The 19,709-nt window shown below is 40.3% G+C and overlaps 1 protein-coding gene across 6 annotated transcripts in view; it reads left to right on the top strand.

Annotated features, from left to right (window-relative positions):
* Window positions 1-19,709, top strand: part of SEL1L2 (SEL1L2 adaptor subunit of SYVN1 ubiquitin ligase) — a 149,119-nt gene that overhangs the window by 45,228 nt on the left and 84,182 nt on the right. For all 6 annotated transcript variants that reach the window (XM_055105077.1, XM_055105076.1, XM_055105075.1 and 3 more), the window contains exon 3: window positions 18,917-19,085. In XM_055105077.1, the coding sequence (XP_054961052.1) occupies window positions 18,917-19,085 (169 nt within the window). The remainder of the gene's footprint in view (window positions 1-18,916; window positions 19,086-19,709) is intronic.

Raw genomic sequence — 19,709 nt, 5'->3', positions numbered from 1 at the left:
TAGGGTGGTAGGTATCCTTCTCCCTCCCTATTGCCACATTCTCATTGGGAAAGTAGTAAGAGATGAAGATAGAAATGTAGCTCGTGGTCTTTCTCTCCCAGGAGCAGAGAGCTCCTGTCTACATTGGAGATTTCAGTATTCATGAATCGTAGCAGCTCAGTTTCATTACTTACATCTTCTTGCTTCCAATAGTCCCATCCTCCTTAACACTCCCATGGTCATAATCTAAACTGTGCCTGTTCCAGATGAAAATTTCAGGTATCCAAGTCTCTGATGGCCACTGATATCTTTCCAGGTTGTTCCATAAATGCTTCAATCCCACCAGGACCTCAAATCGATTTGCCCTTTTTACTGCTCATTGTTCCCCTCACATGCTCATTTCCCTTATTACTTGGCTGAAAGTTGATACCTCATCACCCCAGGACCACAGGATCTTTTCCAAAGCCTGTGGGAACAAAGCTGTTTCAGAAATTAGGCTTTAAAAAATTGTGGTCAAATATACATAACATAAAATTTAGCATTTTAACAATTTTTAAATGTACAGCTCAGTAGTGCTAATTACATTCACACTGTTGTGCTACTAATCTCCAGGACTCTCCATCTTGTAAAACCGAAACTCTATATCCGTTAAAAAAAACAAAACCCTCTCCATTCCCCTCTCACCCCAGCCCCTGGCAATCAACATTCTACTTTCTGTCTCCCTGAATTTCACTACTTTAGGTACCTCATCTAAGTGTTCATACAGTATTTTTCTTTTAATAGTTGACTTATTTCACTTGGCATAATCTCCTGAAAATCTATACATGTATCAGAATTTCCTTCCTTTTTAAAGCTGAAATATGTAATCATAGTTCATTCATTCATTCATTAATGAATGCTGATTGCTTACACATTTTGGCTATTGCAAATAATGCTGCTATTAACATGGGCATATGAATACCTCTTCAGTACCCTGTTTCAATTCTTTTGGGCACATACTCAAAAGTGGAAATACTGGATTATAAAGTAATTCCATTTTTAATTTGTTGTCTGATCATCATTTGTTTTCCACAGTGGCTGCACCATTTTACATGCCCACCAATAGTCCACAAGTGTTCTAATGTCTCCAGCACTTGTTTTTTTTTTGTTTGTTTGGTTTTTTGTTGTTGTTGTCATTTGTTTTTTGTTTTTTGTTTTGAGACAGAGTCTCGCTCTGTTGCCCAGGCTGGAGTGCAGTGGCACGATCTTGGCTCACTGCAAGCTCTGCTTCCTGGGTTCATGCCATTCTCCTGACTCAGCCTCCCGGTAGCTGGGACTACAGTCACCTGCCACCACGCCCGGCTAATTTTTTGTATTTTTAGTACAGATGGGGTTTCACAGTGTTAGCCAGGATGGTCTCAATCTCCTGACCTCGTGATCCGCCTGCCTCCGCCTCCCAAAGTGCTGGGATTACAGGGGTGAGCCACCGTGCCCGGCCTGTTGTTTTGTTTTTATAGTAGCCATTCGAATAGGGTGTAAGGTGGTAGCTCATTGAGGTTTTCATTTTTGTTTTCCTAATAATTGGTGATGCAGAGCATATTTCCATGGGCTTAATGTCCATTTGCATATCTTCTTTGGAAAAATGTCTATTCAATTCATTTGCTCATTTTTAAATTGAGTTTATTATTTGGTGAGTTGTAGAAGTTTTAAAATATATTCTGGATATTAACTTCTTATCTAATTTGCAAATATTTTCTCCCAGTCTGTGGGTTGCCTTTTCACTCTGTGGATAGTATTGTTTCATACACAGGAGTTTTAAATTTTGATGTATCTAATTTATCAATTTTTATTTTTGTTGCCTGGGCTTTTGGTGTTATACTAAAACTGACCCAATAGTTCCATAGATAGTTTTTTGGATAAACATAGAAATTGACCCTTCTGGTCTTAAAGCTTGAAACTTATATTTGTTTTATCTGAGTTCTGTTCATTTCTTCTCTGCTATATAAACCCTCGGTTTCAGTTGGTCAGGGAGATGGATTTGAGATTGATCCTCATTAAAGCCTTCTTCCTTGGCAATACTAGTTGTCTCAATCACTGGTTTTCTGTGCATTGGCTTTCTGTGTGGCATGCAGTAGGGCCTAGACCAAACCCCTGATGTTTCAGTAACAATAGCCAAGAAATCATTACCAAATCCAATGTCATGAAAATTTTCTCCTATGTTTTCTTCTAAGTATTTTATAGTTTTGTGTCTTGTATTTGGGTCTTTGATACATTTTGAGTTAACTTTTGTATATGAAATAAGGTAAGGTCCAATTTCATCCTTTTGCACGTGGCTATCCAGTTTTCCCAGCACGTTTTGTTAAAAAGACTGTCTTTCTCCACTGAATGGTCTTGGCACTCTTTAATATCATTTGATCATATATGAGAAGCTTTATTTCCGGGCTTTCTATTCTATTCCATTGGTCTATATGTCTATCTTTGTGCCACACTCTTTTGACTATTGTAATTTTGTAATAGGTGTTGATATTGAGAAATTTAAGACCTCCAACTTTATTCTTCTTTTTCAAGATTGTTTTGGATATTCAGAGTCCCTTGAGATTTCATTTGAATTTTAGAAAAAATATCTCTATTTCTGAAAAAAAAAGCCATTGGGATTTTTATAGGGATTGCATTAAATCTGTAGATCGCATTGGATAGTATTGACATCTTAGCAATATTAAGACTTCCAATCTATGAACACAAGGTGTCTTTCTGTCACAGGATCCTTGGAGTGTCACTTTTCCAGCTGGAAGCCTCTGTGGCTGGTGGCACCTTTGCCCAAGTTTTGCTCAGACCTGCTGTGCTCATTCTGGCCACTTGGCCTGGCAGGCTGCACTTGGCTCATGCTACCAGCCTGGACCCCACAACTGCCAAGGGCAAGCCAAGCATGGAGTGGTGAGGGGTGCATGACCGAGCACGGGGTCCAGTCACTGTGCACAGCCAGGCACACCAGCTGCTGTGGCAGAGTGGGCGGCTACAGGCACTGGCATAGGCAACAGCTTCATGCAAACCTGTGGCTGGATCAGATGCACTGCAAAGTGGCTTTTGCTGTGGGCACCTGCATCTGGATGAAGGGAATACAGTGGTGCCCAGAAGCTTGGAAATGCCAGAAACCACAGTGCTCCAAAGAGGGTGTCACAGCCCTGGCTCAGGGAGTCCCTAGGTCTGGGCTCCTAAAAGGGCTGCAGCTCTTCTCTTCTTCTCATTGCCTGCAGTGTGGGGGGCATGTTTTAGCCCTTTTTGTGTTACAGCTCTTTCAGTCCCACCATTCAGCGGGTCCCAAGTTCTTGTCCTGCATCCAGGAAGAATGAGATACGCAGACAATTGGAGGGTGAGCAAGGTGAAGAGGTGCTTCATTGAGCAACAGTACAGCTTTCAGGAAACCCAAAGTGGGTAGCTCCTTTCCGCAGACAGGTGGTCCTGATGAACACAGCTCTTACTGGAGATGAGATCCAGAGTGGGTAGCTCCCATCTGCAGGCAGGTCATCCCATCATCTCTGTAGCCCTCAGTGGAGTGGAGATATGGAGTGGGTAGCTCCTACCTGCAGGCAGGTCTTCTTGATGTCTGCCGGAGTCTAGCTGAGTCCGGGGGTTTTTATGGGCTCAGAAGAGAGGAAGTGCATGCTGATTGGTCCATGGGTGGCCATGGGTCAGCCTAAAAAAACCACCGTAAGTTCTCACTCCCAGCTGCAGACTCCACCCGGAATGGATCCTGGCCCCCAGGTTTCAGGTCCTTCCTGGCTTGAAGGTGGGGTTTCAATGGGGACCTGCCCCTTTCCACCCAGGAGCCTGTCTGCCTCCTGCTGCCATCTACATGTCATCCATGGTCCCCAGACTGTTCATGTGGAGTGGCACCTGCAGGCCTGCATTGAGCCATCCTCAGTACCCCCTCAGCCTCCCTCCCATGCTCGTCAGTGCCCAAAGTCCAGAGGGGGCTGAGGCAGCAGGGGGCTGGCATGTCAGCACCACCCTAAGTGCACACACACCAGCTGGGTTGCAACAGTGCCCAGGTTCCACCTTAATTTTGCTCCAAAATCTCAGCAGGTACCAGGTGCTGGGAGAGGCCAGGCAGTGGGAGCAGGCACTTCCAAGCCTGGGGGATGGGAGGGTTTCTTGCCCCGAGAGCACAGGGATGCCTGGGTCTGCAGCCGCAACTGGGCGGCTACAGCTGTGCCCAGGAAGGTGGGGCTCCCACCTGGCCAACTCGGAATGGGTCATGGCTCCCTCCTGTTCCCAGCTTCCACTGGCTCTGCGGAGCACACAGCCCTGAGCATGCTTCCCTTGCTGCAGCTGGCATTTCTGCAGTGGCTGCTCCAGGTGGGCCACCACCAGCATCATTTCCATTTGTTAGTGTCTTCTTTAATTTCTTTCAGCAAGTTTTATAGTTCTTTTAATACAAGTCTTTTGTCTTCTTGACTAAGTTTCTTTATAAGTACTTTATTCTTTTTTATGCTATTTTAAATGGAATTGTTTTCTCAATTTCCTTATTGGCTTCTTCATTTGTAGTATATAGAAACACAACTATTTTGTATTGATTTTGTATTCTGCAACTTTTGTTTAAACTTTGTTTATATGTAGCAATTTTTTTGTGTAGAATCTCTAGGGATTTCTACATATGAGATTATATCTTCTGTGAACAGATAATTTTACTTCTTCTTTTCCAATTTGGATAACTTTTTCCTTATAACTTTTCCCTAGATAAATTTATTTCCTAATTGCTATGGCTAGGACTTTCAGTACCATGTTGAATGAAAGCAGTAACAGTGGGTATCCTTGCTTTGTTCCTATCTCAAAGGAAAAGCTTTTGGTCTTTAACTGTTGAGTATGATATTAACTTTAACCATTGAGTATGATATTAACCATGGAGTATGTAACCCTTCATATATGGTCTTTATTTATTATGTTGAGGTAATTTCCTTCTATTCTTTGTTGAATGCTTTTTATCACAAAAGCATGTCAAATTTTGTCAAATTCTTTTTCTACATCGAGATAATCATGTGCTTTTCTCCTCTTTCATTTTGTTAATGTGACATATTACATAATTTCCATGTGTTGAACCATCCCTGCATATCAGAAAAAAATCTCACTTGGTCATGGTAAATAATTTTTTAATATGCTGCTGAATTCAGTTTGCTAATATTTTGAAGATTTTTGCATCAGTATTTATCAGAGATATTGGTCTATAGTTTTCTTTCCTGGTAGTGTCCTTGTCTAGCTTTGGTACTGGGGTAATGCTGACCTCATAGAATAAGTTTGAAAGTGTTCCCTCCTCTGCAATTTTTTGGAAGAGTGTGAGGCAGAATTCAAAGTCTTAAAAAACTTTTAGAAATGTAAAAATATATATATGTATATGTTAAAATGTACATAGTGTGTAATAATGTAAAATGTCAAATGTAAAAGAGAGAGAGAAATGGAGAGAGAAACATACACACACCCCTCACATATTATAGAATACCACAAGTAGAGATTCAGGAAATACATTGTTTTCCTTAATAGTTATGCAGAAAAACATAAGACTATCACAGTAAATGGAATAAAGAACAGAATTAACCTAACATAAGGTCAGTCAAGTTTTCACACCAACTGATTTTGAGCACCAAACTAATGAAAAAGCTTTCAGTGTTCAGATCTTTTTTGGATTTGGGAATTGCAGCTAACATTGCAGGGTGCTGTGAAATCACTTCCTCATATAGATCTTCCATTTAGTTATTCCCCTTGCACTCCATTTCATTTATTGGTAAAACCTTAACCCTGATGAAATGTAGTTCTCCATCTACTCAATTCCTCCTTCTGGGTGGCTGAACATGGCTGGGAATAAAGAGAAGCAGACAACCAGTCTCATTTTAATTTCATGACCACAGACTAAGGAGGCCTTCAGTGTTTCCCAGCAAACCTGAACATCTCCCTAGTCAAATTTATTATTCCACATCTCTAAGATCACTGTTTCATATCTTCTTCCTTCTTCCCAAAATTCCAACACATCTCAGCTGATGACCTTCCTGGGTTTTGTTTGTTCTCCAATTTCAGAAATCACCATCATAATGCATTTAGCAAAACGCTTTGTATTTTTCACACTGAAAAAAGGAAACAGTTTGAAGAGCAATTCTATATCCACCCATCAACAACTCTATCAACCTACCAGCAGCTATAACCTGCACTGCCTCAACCCCAGACACAAACTACTTCAGGCACATGTCTACTGGGATGTGTAAAATGGATCTGAGACTTGACATGTTGACTACTGAACTCTTGATTTTTCTGAACTCCAAACCTGTTCCTTTCCTGACGTCTCCTAGGCCAGTAAATGGCTGCTTCATCCACCAGATGCTTAGAACAAAAATCTTAAGCTCACCCTCTGCTTCTTTCTCTCATACACAATATCCCAGTTATCTTGGTCTTTCAAATATCCAGAATCCAATCCCTTTTAACTACTCCACCAGCTCACCCATCTGGACTCTGTGGTAGCCAACTCTCTGATCTCCTGCATTTTTGCTCTATTGCAGCCTATTCACCTCACGGTATGTATTCCATTACACTTAAGACAAAATCTAAACTCTTCATCAAGTCCCATGGGGCTTTACATGATTGGCATTTGCTCTTTCTCTGAGCTCTGACCATACTCCCCATTTCCTACCCTATTCCAGTCACGTTGGCCTCCATGCTATCTCTGGAGTACCCAAGTCTGTCTACCTCAGGGCCTTTGTACTGATAGTAACAGAAGACAGACAAATTCCTAGGCAGACAGGGACAGGTCCCCGGTGAGACCTGACCTTCAAGCCAAAGAGAGTTTAAAGCCTGAAAACCGAGCTGCCAATTCTGGATGGAATCCACACCTGGAATGAGAAGTTCTACCCGCATCTTACTCTCTCTCTCTCTTAATTGGTTCCTTCAGGATGATGCCTTTTAACCAATTGAGTGGTGCTTTTTCCAAGCCCACCCACGGACCAATCAGCATGCACACCCCCATTCTAAGTCCATAAAAATTGATGAATTTTTAAAATCACCAATCTAAAATAGCACATCCCTCATTTTCTAACTCCTCTCCCAGACTACTGGGTCTTCATCTGCTTTCTTGTTGCATGTAATCATGTGTCTACAAACTTGCTCATTACTTAACTCCCCTTTTGACTCCCCCAAAGGAAACTGAACTCTTTACTTTTTTGTATAGTTCTCAGAGATACAAATATCCCTTGATTAGTCACTACAATTTAATAAGTGCTTGCTAAATATTTGTGAATGAATGAATGTCATTTAGCAATCCTTGTATCAAGGAATGAACAGAAACTATCAATAGCTCTAGTAAAATTAAGAGAAAAGAAGTGCTGAAAGTAATGAAAAAAAAAAAAAAAAACCCAGAGCTCTTTTGATAATCCATGTATTCCCTGTACCATGAAAAGTTGACATGGCTATATGTTTAACTATAATTTTCTGCTCCTTGCATGTAAATACAGAATATAAATACAGACTCCAGTAAGTATCAGTTGTTAATGTTCTCTGAATTTCAGAAAGCATTAGCAGTTAATATAAATCTTATGTTAGCACTGTATTATTAATATCACTCATGCCACTTTTTTCCTTTTTATTTGCTACTTTACCATTTCCCTGTATTTCACAATTTACCCTTAGGAAGCTGTCTACTATTCTTATTTGGTGATATTAGAAGGTGGATATGCAAATACACAATAAAATAATAAGCAATGGCTTTGCCAAGAGGAAGAAATATTTTTACTGATAATTTGCTGAAGTAACTGAATGAGTTACTTCTTCTCTACAAGGGATAATTATTCTTTTCACTTAGGGGTGGTTATTACATCTAACATATTTGCTTTGTTTTAAAAAATCTTAGATGTGTTAGGAAAATGTATCCTGAGATTGTTTTATATTCTTAATTGAAAAGCCTAGGAAAAAAATAAAAGACATCAAGTCCATTAACAAAAACAGCTTTGCTTCAATGTAAACATCTCATAAACTCTTATTTTAAGGGAGGAAAAACTACTAAAACAGTTAATTTTAAAGTTTAAAATTGCCAGCCCCCATTTTTTTCAAACATACATGCATTTATTTAAGACCTAGAAAGCTAATAATCTGACATATTTTCAATTTCTGATGAGAAACCATAATTAAAACATCTGCTTCTATGTGAGTCTTTGCTATATGTACACATATCTTCACTGTATTATGACTGATGTTAAATTTTTGTATTATTTAATGTTGGACTTCAATTTCACTCTCATGTACTAATAACCTTCTTCCACTATTACCTAGGGCAGGGGTTCTTAAACTTAAGGATGCATCATATTCACCTGGAGGACTTGTTAAATCACAGATTGCTGGACTTCACTCCCAGAGTTTCTGGTTCTGTAGACCTCAGGTGGAGCAGATAATTTGCACGTCTAACAGATTTCAGGGACCATACTTTAAGAACCAATGACCTAGAAAAACCTAGTTTTCTTATAGAAAAACTCATTTTCTTTGTTTTTCACTTGCTCTTGACTTTCTTCACTAGTGTCTGGGGCACTAGTGTTCATACTCTTTAGAAATATAGTGGTTTAAACATAGTATATGGAATCTGCATCTATACATAGTGGGAAAAGTAGAAATTCATTTCTCCCTTTTGTGAAACCAATGGCAGCAGCCTGTGTTCTCTGCCACATTATATCTCGATAGCATCTCATTCATTTACCTAAACAAAGACCACTGGTGAGAAGGTGACCAGCTAGTCTTGGTTTGCTACTGTTATTGTCCTCACTGATGCCTTCTATAAGCTCTTACTTTTCATTTCCTCTTTTTCCCAAGAGCTTTATCAGCAGAATTTAATGTATTACACAGTGCCAAGGAACAGTGACTATTTTGGGGGATATGAACCAGGAAAGAAAAAAGGGACATAGATTGTTAAGGAAAACAAGAAATGTCTTTGATTGTGAGCCCTAGGAAAAGTAAGTGACTGGCAGGCAAAGAATTCTCACCTTCCAGTTCTTTTACTTCCCACCTATCTATCATTTGTGAGGGATGATGCTCATTTCCCATTCCATATCAAACATGACTCGCTCTTTACTCTTAGACAAATACATTTAATGTTTCATATATAGGCACCCAATTTGAAGGTATTACCACATATACAGGTCTGCTTGTTAGGGGGTTGGGGGAAGACTTTGATTCCCTCCAAAAATCTCATCTGTCCCCAGTCTTCTTCATCCCTGTAAATGTAATCTCCTATCTGTAAATGGAATCTCCTATCACTCAGCTGGTCTCGCTCCAAAACAAGAAGTTATCTTTGACTTTGTCCTTTCTCTTACCCCTGTATTCAGTCCATCTCCATTTTTATTTGCACCACTTCTGTAACTGTGCCACTCATCACTTGAAAGACAAAAACTCAGGAAAAGAGCTTTGATGAAAGGAAAGTTAGCTTTATTCAAGAAGCCAGAAACCCGGGGAAGGCAGTGAATTAGCATTCAAAGACCACCGTTACAAATTGTCCCTCTAGATCAGGGATTTTTAAGAGTAATGAGGGGAAGTGATATCAAAACATTCTTGTGAAATGTGCACAGTCTCAGGCAGGCAGTTACTCATTGCTTTCTAGGTCAATGCCGGTGACCTTCTGCAGGGGCCATCAACCTGTTCTTATGAGGCCGGTCAGCTCATTCCCAGAGTTGTTGGTCTGTGTCTTTTATTTCTGTTGAAGGTCCTGTTTTCTCAAGGCTGTTTTAGTGAATAATCTCCACACTCAAGCAAAACAATAATTATATTCAAGCAAGCAAGCTAGCTTTTCTCTAACACGGAGTCAGTACTGTTAAACTTCTAAAACATACCCTAAGTCTGCCCATATAATTTATCTCCATTGCTTCTGCACTCAGCTGAGTCACATCATCCTTCGCCTAGTTGACTGCAATAGTTTCCAAACTGTTCTTCCTGCTCCCACTCTTTTTCTTTTTGAGATGGAGTCTCGCTCTGTCACCCAGGCTGGAGTGCAGTGGTGAGATCTTGGCTCAGTGCAACCTCCACCTCCCGGGTTCAAGCGATTCTCCTGCCTCAGCCTCCCAAGTAGCTGGGATTACAGGTGCCTGCCACCAGGGTTTTGCTATGTTGGCCAGGCTGGTCTTGAACTCCTAACCTCAGGTGATTCGCCCATTTTGGCCTCCCAAAGTGCTGGGATTACAGGCATGAGCCACCATGCCCAGCCCCTGCTCCCACTCATGATGCTGTATAATCTGTTCCTCACATGTCAGCCAGAATAGTCTTTTGTTCTAAAACATCAATCAGAGCTTGTCACCTAGGATCGCAATATCTTCCTCTTGTCCTTCAGTAAAATGCCACCTCCTTACCATGTCCCTGTATGATATCACCCGCTACTTCTCTCTGTGTCTTTCTCTTTGATAATTTTTTCCTTGGCTCACACTCCTTCAGCCACTTGGGAGTTATTTCCATTCCTGGAACATACAAGTTTGTTCCCACTTTAGGGCATTCGTACTTGCTGTCCTTTCTGCCCGGAATGCTCTGCCTTCATAACTTTGCAGAACTGCTTTTTTGTCATTAAATTATTGGCTCCAAAGTCACCTCTTCTGTAAGGCTTTTCTTGGACACCCAATCAAAATTATGCACCAACCCCTCTTCACCCCATATTTGACTTTTTACATTTTCTTGCTTTATTCTCTTCATAGCATGTATGGATATCTGATACTAACTTGTTCATTTATTTGTTTACTGGTTGCTGTATTTCTTACAGACAAATGGAAGCTCCATATGATCAGAAAATGCTTCTGTCTTATGTGTCACTATATCTTCAATTCCTAGTGAATGCCTAGCATAAATGTATTGAATGAGTTAATCAGTGCTTTTTGTATGACTTTTAAAGAATAGGGGTTTTGGCCAGGCGCGGTGGCTCACGCCTGTATTCCCAGCACTTTGGGAGGCCGAGGCAGGTGGATCACTTGAGGCCAGGAGTTTGGGACCAGCCTGGCCAACATGGCGAAACCCCATCTCTACTAAAAACACAAAAATTAGCTGGGCATGGTGGTGTGTGCCTGTAATCCCAGCTACTTGGGAGGCTGAGGCATGAGAATTGCTTGAACTTGGGAGGTGGAGGTTGCAGTGAGCTGAGACCATGCCATTGCTCTCCAGCCTGGGCAACAAGAACAAAACTCTGTCTCAAAAAAAAAAAAAAAAAAAAAAAAAAAAAGAATAAGGGTGTTTCATTCCATGACTATTTTAGACTTGTTGCCGCTCAAAAAACTATTTGTGGAGGCTATTAAAATAGTCCCATTAGCATCAGTCATGTTGCTGCTATTGAAATTCTATTAAAGAATAAGTATGGGATTTGGAGGCTGAAATATTTAGCATCAAATACAGCCTAGGCAGCCACAGGGGCCTAGGATATGCTAAAATTGCTGTTCAGTGTCTTTGAAAGAAATTAGTTCAGAAAATGTATGACACATAAGTATTTTCTACTAGTAAAACATTTTTCAGATATTCTGCTTAAGAGATTAAAAAACACTATATTTTGGCCAGGCGTGGTGGCTCACGCCTGTAATCCCAGTGTTTTGGGAGGCCAAGGTGAGTGGATCACAAGGTCAGGGGTTCAAGACCAGCCCAGCCAACATGGTGAAACCCCATCTCTACTAAAGATACAAAAAATTAGCCAGGCATGGTAGCACACACCTGTAATCCCAGCTACTCAGGAGGCTGAGGCAGGAGAATCACTTGAACCCAGGAGGTGGAGGTTGCAGTGAGCTGAGATTGTGCCATTGCACTCCAGCCCAGGTGACAGGGCCAGACTCCATCTCAGAAAAAAAAAAAAAAAAAACAAGCAAACAAACCAAAAAGAAAAAACCCACTATATTTCAATAAAACAAATGATGTTTACTGATTTCCAAGACTCAGAACACCTGCATTTACTGACAAACAGAGCAAATTAAATAGCCAGAGGTCCCAGATTCTAGTATGTTAGAATCTGAAACAGAAAAACAGAAAAATATATTTAAACAGAAAACATATATAGTTAATATAGTAATAACAGTTAATATTTATTGACTGCTTGCAGTGTCCAAGGCTCTTCACATGTATTAACTCGTTTGATCCTCAAAACATCCCAATGAGATAGGCAATTTATTACCCCTATTTTATAGAGGGGTAAAGTAAGTCACAGAGAGGTTAATTAATTTGCTCACAGTTAGACACAGCTAATAAATGGTAAACAGAAAATACGATGTGAGGAATGTCAATTAAATTGTTATAATCTATAACATTTATTTTGGGGTTTGGCAATTGGAATGGATGATTGTGAATAAGATATGTTTATATGTTAACATGTACTCAAAGTTTCTTGTGTTTAAAAAGTTAAATTGTGTGTTGTTTTGAGAATAAAACTAATTTTCATCCAAACAAAACAATGTAAAAACTCTTAAGTCAAAGTCTAGCCTTAGCAGACTGACAGACTCTTAAACTAGAAGCTATTAAAAAGGTTTTCTGGACCAGGCGCAGTGGCTCACGCCTGTAATCCCAGCATTTTGGGAGGCCGAGGTGGGCAGATCACAAGGTCAGGGGTTCGAGACGAGCCTGACCAACATGGTGAAACCCCATCTCTACTAAAAATACAAAAATTAGCCAGGTGTGGTGGTGCGCACCTGTAATCCCAGCTACTCAGGAAGCTGAGGCAAGAGAATCGCTTGAACCCAGGAGGTGGAGGTTGCAGTGAGCTGAAATCGCACCACTGCTCTCCAGCCTGGGCAACAGAGCAAAACTCCCTCTCAAGAAAAGAAAAAAGAAAAAACGGTTTTCTGCCTCCCAGCACTGTTTTTGTTTGTGGGTTTGTTTGTTTTTGCCTTCAAGCATAGTACCATAGGACTGGGTCCTACTTCGGAAGTGTCTCTAGGAATAAAAAGCAGACATTAGCCACAAATAAATTACAATCAAATGTGTAGCAAGATAAATTCAAACTTTCTTTCCTCAAAGACTTCTGTCTTTTTAGTTTCTCCTGTGAAACACGTTCCTTCCTTTAAGGAAACAAGAGGTTTCCCCAAAATAAAGAAACTCACATATTCATTAAACTTCCCTTGATTCAAGGCAGCCTATTTTACATGAGAAATATACCCAAAGGTTTACAAAGTGTCTATAAATAATTGAGTAGATAAAACATGTAATATGTGATGTACTAGGAGGTCAGCTTTAGAGAATGCAGAGCAGTGAGCTACTGTTGCAGAATTTTGCTCCTTAGTTCAGCTAAAACCCAGGTTCTTGTCACACGACCAGGAAAATTTAGGCACATGGACACATTGAAGGGTGAGTAGAGCAGGGTTTTATTGGGCCAAAAGGAAAAAATAAACTCAGCAAAGCGAGATGGAGTTCCTGCTAGCCAGCCCCCACCACCTCCTAGATTGTTTCCTGGGTCACCACACCAGCTGAAGAGAGCAGGCTCCTAGACTTTGTAAGGCACGAATTCCTCCTGGCTCCACCCACTTCCCCCAGTGCGCATGTCGGGCTCCAGTCGCTCATCTGCACAAAAGCATCTGATATAAACACTTGGGCGGGTTGGAGATTCTCCGAGGACCCCTTTTTCACCTGCCTAGGCATTTGGCTGTCTTATTACTGCTAACCAAGAAGAAAAGAAACTACAAGTTCAGAGGGAGGGCCATCACCGTGGGTCACAGTGATACTGACGAGTCTTGGGGAAAAAGATTCTTAGTTTGGCCTTGAAGCAGGAGTAACATTGGAGATAACAGGAAAGAAGAGACAATAAAAACTATTTAAGTAAAAACAAGGAAATAGGAAAGAATCTATTCTATCTGTGGAACAGCGAGTAGAAGAGTTTGGCTGTCACCAGCGTTTGTGTAGGTGTGGTAGTAGTAAGAAACAAGCTCACTGTGACATTTTTAGGTCAGACTGTGAGGAATCTTAGATTTTGTGCAAAGTGGTTTGATTTTATCCTGTTGTTCCTGAGAACTGAAGGTTTGAGTTGGGCAATAATATGTTCAAAGGGATGCTTGAGAAAAACTTATCCAGTGTGAATCTGTAACCACCCAATGGGTTCATCTTGCCTTCTGCCCTGATAGATGTATCAAGACAGGGGAATTGCAATAGAAAAAGGGCTTAATATACATAGAGCTAGCTAAACAGGAAACTGGAGTTTTATTATCACTCAAATCAACTTCCCTGAAAATTCCAAGGCTAGGGATTTTCAAGGATAGTTTGGTGCGCAGGAGGGTAGGGAATGGGTGCTGCTGATTGGTTGGGGATGTAATCATCTGGGTGTGGAAAACAGTCTTTATGCACTGAATCCAATTCTGGATGGGGACCACAGAGGAGTCACTGGTACAGGTGGGCCTCAAAAGACATCTCAAAAGGCCAATCTTATGTTCTAAAATAGTGACGTTATTTACAGGAGTCATTGGGGAAGTTGTAAATCTTGTGACCTCTAGAATTGTGGCTGGTTATCATTGAACTATGCCTACATCTTAGCAGAATTTGGGCCTCTGTCATCCTCCTAACCTGGTGGGCTTTCATTAGTTTTACAAAGGTGGTTTAGTTTTTGGGAAGGGCTATTATCATTTCTCCCAAAGTTAGCTTAGCTCACACCCAGGAATGACCAAAGGCAGTTTGGAGGTTAAAAGTAAGATGGAGTTGGTTAGGTCAGATCTCTTTCAATGTCATAATTTTCTCGCTGTCATAATTTTGGCAAAGGCTATTTCAGAGCTTCAAGATACAGGGAAGTGAAGAGGCAGAGGGCAAGTGAAGATGTCAGAGACTATCAAAACACAGCTTCTTTCTCCGATGAAGAGCTATAGCTAGTCTATAGATGGGCCCAGGAGAGTTTTACAAACATGCTTTTATTGCATTTGCTGTTTAAAAACTAAAATTCACATGATAAGCCCTTCAACAGAAAATCTTGTCAGCAATGTTTCCGGAACATCTCCAGAAACAAACCACAACCACTATCACCATTTCCCCCTCTACCATCTTCTTTCTTCACTGTCACCATCAATTCTCAAGTGGCTTATTTCAGTTGGCCTCTTTTCCCCACTCCATCTCTACGATATCATATTCTCCACACATGAGCCAGAATGATACTTCTGAAATTTAAGTCAGTTAATATCACTCCTCTGCTCAGAACCCTTCATAGGGCTCCCATTCACACAGAACACAACTCCCAATCCTGAACCTGGCCCCAGCGCTGCCTCTCTGCCTCATTATTTCCCCCTCTCCTCACCCCACTCACTCTGCTCCAGTTACCCTGTCTTCCTTGCACACCTGTGTGTTCCTGCTTCAGCGCCTTTGCGTTTGCCATTCCCTCTGTCAGAACTCCCTTCCTGAGGTTTATTTGCATGGCTAACTCCCTCCATTCCCACAGGGGTCTACTCAAATGTAATCATAGAACTTCTCCACCCTGTATCAAATAACACTAACTTTTATCACTTCCCTCCCCTTTCCCTTTTTAAAAACACCTCCTTTTATCAGTTGACTGTTATCTTCCCTGGCAGAAAATCAGCTGCAAGAGGGCAGAGACTTTGTTTGTTTGGTTGGTTGGTTTGGCTGTATCCCTGGCTCTGAGAGCAGGGACTGAGAGCAATGCTCCAAAAATGCTTGTTATTAAATTATTTAATCTCTGGATGCCTTGGAGAGTCAGAGAAAGCCTCTCTGTCTTCCAAGGCTCCCTAATACTTGGTCTCGCTGACTGTGTTCTGCTGTTGTTCAGGATGAGAGAGAAACCCAAAGTCAAGAAACACTGACCTCTGTAAAGAAGCCAGTAGAAACATCAGACAATCACAGGCATTTGCCAAACTTGTACTGCCTCCTCAACTTAGATGCTAGTTATTGTTGAACTGAAAAGTTAAAGTTAAATGGCAATAACATATGATAATTCCACTATACTAGAGAGTGCAGGATGCTTATCAAAATCCATGTTCTCTTCTTCCAGATACCTAAATAGATTATGTTTCTCGGCCACCTTGCAATTAGGTGGGGCTAATAGAAGGTGGCTGAAAGCGGGAAATGCAAATCAAAACCACAATGTGATACCAGCTTACTCCTACAAGAATGGCCATAATCAAAAAATCAAAAAAAACAGATGTTGGCATGGATGTGGTGAAAAGGGAACACTTCTACACTGCTATGTGAATGTAAACTAAAACAACCAGTGTGGAAAACAGTGTGAAGATTCCTTAAAGAACTAAAAGTAGAACTACCATTTGATTCAGCAACCCCACTACTGGGTATCTACTCAGAGGAAAAGAAGTCATTATACAAAAAAGATACTTGCACACAGGCTTATAGCAGCAGAATTCACAATTGCAAAAATACAGAACCAGCCCAAATGCCCATCAATCTACGAGCAGATAAAGAAACTGTGACATATATATATATATATATATATATATATATGGAATACTACTCAGTCATAAAAAGGAATGAGTTAATGGCATTCAAACCAACTTGGATGGGACCGGATAATATTATTTTAAGTGAAGTAATTCAGAAATTGAAAAGCAAACATTGGATGTTCTCACTCATAAGTGGGAGCTAAGCTATAAGGACGCAAAGCCATAAGAATGATACAATGGACTTTGGGGAATTGGGGGGAAAGGGTAGGAAGAGGATGAGGACTAAAAGGCTACAAATTGGGTTCCGTGTATACTGCTTGGGTGATGGGTGCACCAAAATCTTACAAATCACCATGAAAGAACTTACTCATGTAACAAAATCCTACCTGTTCTCCCAAAACCTGTGGAAATTAAAAAAAAAAACAAAAACAAAAACCTTAGGTTTACTGAGCTATTATATACTTACTAAACATCTAATAAATTTCAGTTAAAATTTAAAATTTAAAAAAAGAAAGTAGCTGAAAGCACTATGTGCCCCTTCCAGGTCTGGCCTATTAAAGAAAGCAAAGCAAACCAAGAAAGCAAAGCAAACCAAATGACACAAAGCAAAACAAAACAGAAACCTTTTCTCCACATAGTCTTCCAGGCTCTTTCTCTTTCTGTCTGCTAGATACTGATGCTCCAGGAGACCTTGGAATCCACATGTTGAAGCTGGCACAGTATCTATTTAATATCTGCTTGGGTCCCTGAATGACAGCATGGAGCATATTATTTTATTTGGCCATAGAAAGAATTGAAGTGCTGATACATGCTACAACATGGATTAACCCTGAAAACAAATCTAAGTGAAAGAAGCCAGTCACACACAAAAATCACATACTATATGATTCTATTCATATGAATGTCCGCAATAGAGAAATCTATAGAGGTAAAACATAGATTAGTGGTTGCTTAGGGCTGGGGTAGGGAGGATGGGAATACAGGGAAGGTGATAGCTAAAGGATTTGTGGTTTTTTCTTAAGGTGATAAAAATGTTCTAAAATTGACTGTGGTAATGGTTGCACATGTCTGTGAATATTCTAAAAAACCATTGAATTGTACACTTTAAATGGGTTAATATATAATTTATAATATGTGAATTATATCTCATTAAAGCTGTTTTTATTTTTATTTTTTATTTTATTTTATTTTTTGAGAGTCACTCTGGAGTACACTGGCTGGAGTACAGTGGCGCAATCTCAGCTCCCTGTAACCTCCGCCTCGCAGGTTCAAGCAATTCTTCTGCCTCACCTCCCAAGTAGCTGGGATTACAGGCACACACCACCAGGCCTGGCGAATTTTTTTGTATTTTTAGTAGAGACGGGGTTTCACCATGTTGGCCAGGCTGGTCTCAAACTCCTGACCTCAGGCAATCCGGACGCCTCCGCCTCATAAAATGCTGGCAGATGTAAGCCACCCCGCCTAGCCTAAAGCTGTTTTTAAAAAGTCCTTTACATGGCTTCATGTTTCTGCTTGCTCTGGCCCCTGGGTCATTGCTCTGATGTCTTTGCTACCACCTCAAAGGATTTAAGCATGCCAGAAAAGAAAGTTTAAACTATACTGAAGAAAAGGAAAAAAAAGCAAACAAAAAGTCTTGACTCTTCTTAGAAGCAGTAATTCACAAAGAGGGCCGGGTGTGGTGGCTCATGCCTGTAATCCCGGCACTTTGGGAGGCCGAGGCGGGCAGATCACCTGAGGTCAGGAGTTTGAGAACAGCCCGGTCAACATGGTGAAACCTGTCTTTATTAAAAATACAAAAATTAGCTAGGCATGGTGGCATGCACCTGTAGTCCCAGTTACTCGGGAGGCTGAGGCAGGACAATCACTTGATCCCGGGAGGCGGAGGTTGCAGTGAGCCAAGATTGTGTCACTGCACTCCAGCCTGGGTGACAGAGTGAAACTCGTCTCAAAAAATAATAATAATAATAATAATTGACAAAGGAAAAATTTTAATGTTTCAGTATAATTTACCCAGAAAATTATGTAGGTAAATCATGAATATTTACTTCCATAAAGATTTTTCTACCTTAATTCCTGCATTATTTTCTACTACTCAGAAATAACCCGTTAAAACTATTACCCTACTTAAAAAAGATTAATTGTAATTATATAACTTCTGAAAAGGACTTTTGGGAAATATTGTTTTTTTAAAGCCAGTCAGAAGATTTTCTGTACTTTCCACCCATTATAAATTTGTTGTAATGTGTAAGGTAATATCAACGTCTTCATTTTTTTAGCTAACACGATTGACATTACCATGACAACTTACCAGTGGAAGGTAAATTGGTTAAATTCTCCTACTATTTTATTTATAACATTTAGCTTTTAATGCTTGGCTCTGCAGTTCAGATGACAATATAATAGATTTAAAAGGTTTTTATTCATAAAACATATGGATTTCTAAAGTGAAGTAAGCCATCTGTCATTTTGATTTGAAAAAAGCAAGAATTAGAGTAATTGCATTAAGCTTGTATTTTTGCCATGAATATATGAATTTTTCACTTTCCTGTTGTTTCATTTGAAAAAAACTCACACATGAACAAAATGAGCAACAGTCTTTTTCTTTGTAGGTACCAGTGAACGAAATCAAACAATATTTATCACACATATTGGAACAAAGAACATCTAGTAATGTAATCAATAAAAGAGAAAATCTCCTGGAGAAAAAGAAGAATCAACGTAAAATAAGAATAAAAGGATTTCAAAATAAAGATATCTTGAAGAGAAATAAGAATCATTGTAAGTAGAATATCTTTTCACATGTAAATTTAAAATGACTACATGCAATATAAAATCAAATTTTAGAGCTACTTTCTGAGAAGTCTTAGGATATAGTCATAAATATTTATACACAAAAAAGCATTAAATTCTGCAGGCTTCTACCTTTGTTTTATTTTAATTTATTTTATTTTTTTGAGACAGGGACTCACTGTGTTATCCAGGCTGGAGTGCAGCTGCATGATCTTGGCTCGCTGCAACCTCCACACCCTGGGCTCAAAAGATACTCCTGTCAGGCCAGGCGCGGTGGCTTACGCCTGTAATCCCAGCACTTTGGGAGGCTGGGGCAGGCAGATCACGAGGTCAGGAGATCAAGACCATCCTGACTACCACAGTGAAACCCCGTCTCTACTAAAAATACAAAAATTAGCCAGGCACGGTGGTGGGCACCTGTAGTCCCAGCTACTCGGGAGGCTGAGGCAGGAGGATGGCATGAACCTGGGAGGCGGAGCTTGCAGTGAGCCGAGATCGCGCCACTGTACTCCAGCGTGGGTGACACAGCGAGACTCCGTCAAAAAAAAAAAAAAATAGATACTCCTGTCTCAGCCTCCTGAGTAGCTGGGACTACAGGTGTGTGCCACCAGG

This window comes from Pan paniscus, chromosome 21 (genome assembly GCF_029289425.2).
Source record: "Pan paniscus chromosome 21, NHGRI_mPanPan1-v2.0_pri, whole genome shotgun sequence".
NCBI lineage: Eukaryota > Metazoa > Chordata > Mammalia > Primates > Hominidae > Pan > Pan paniscus.
Note: the sequence above shows the minus strand (reverse complement) of the source record. Positions and strands in the feature narration are given on the sequence as shown.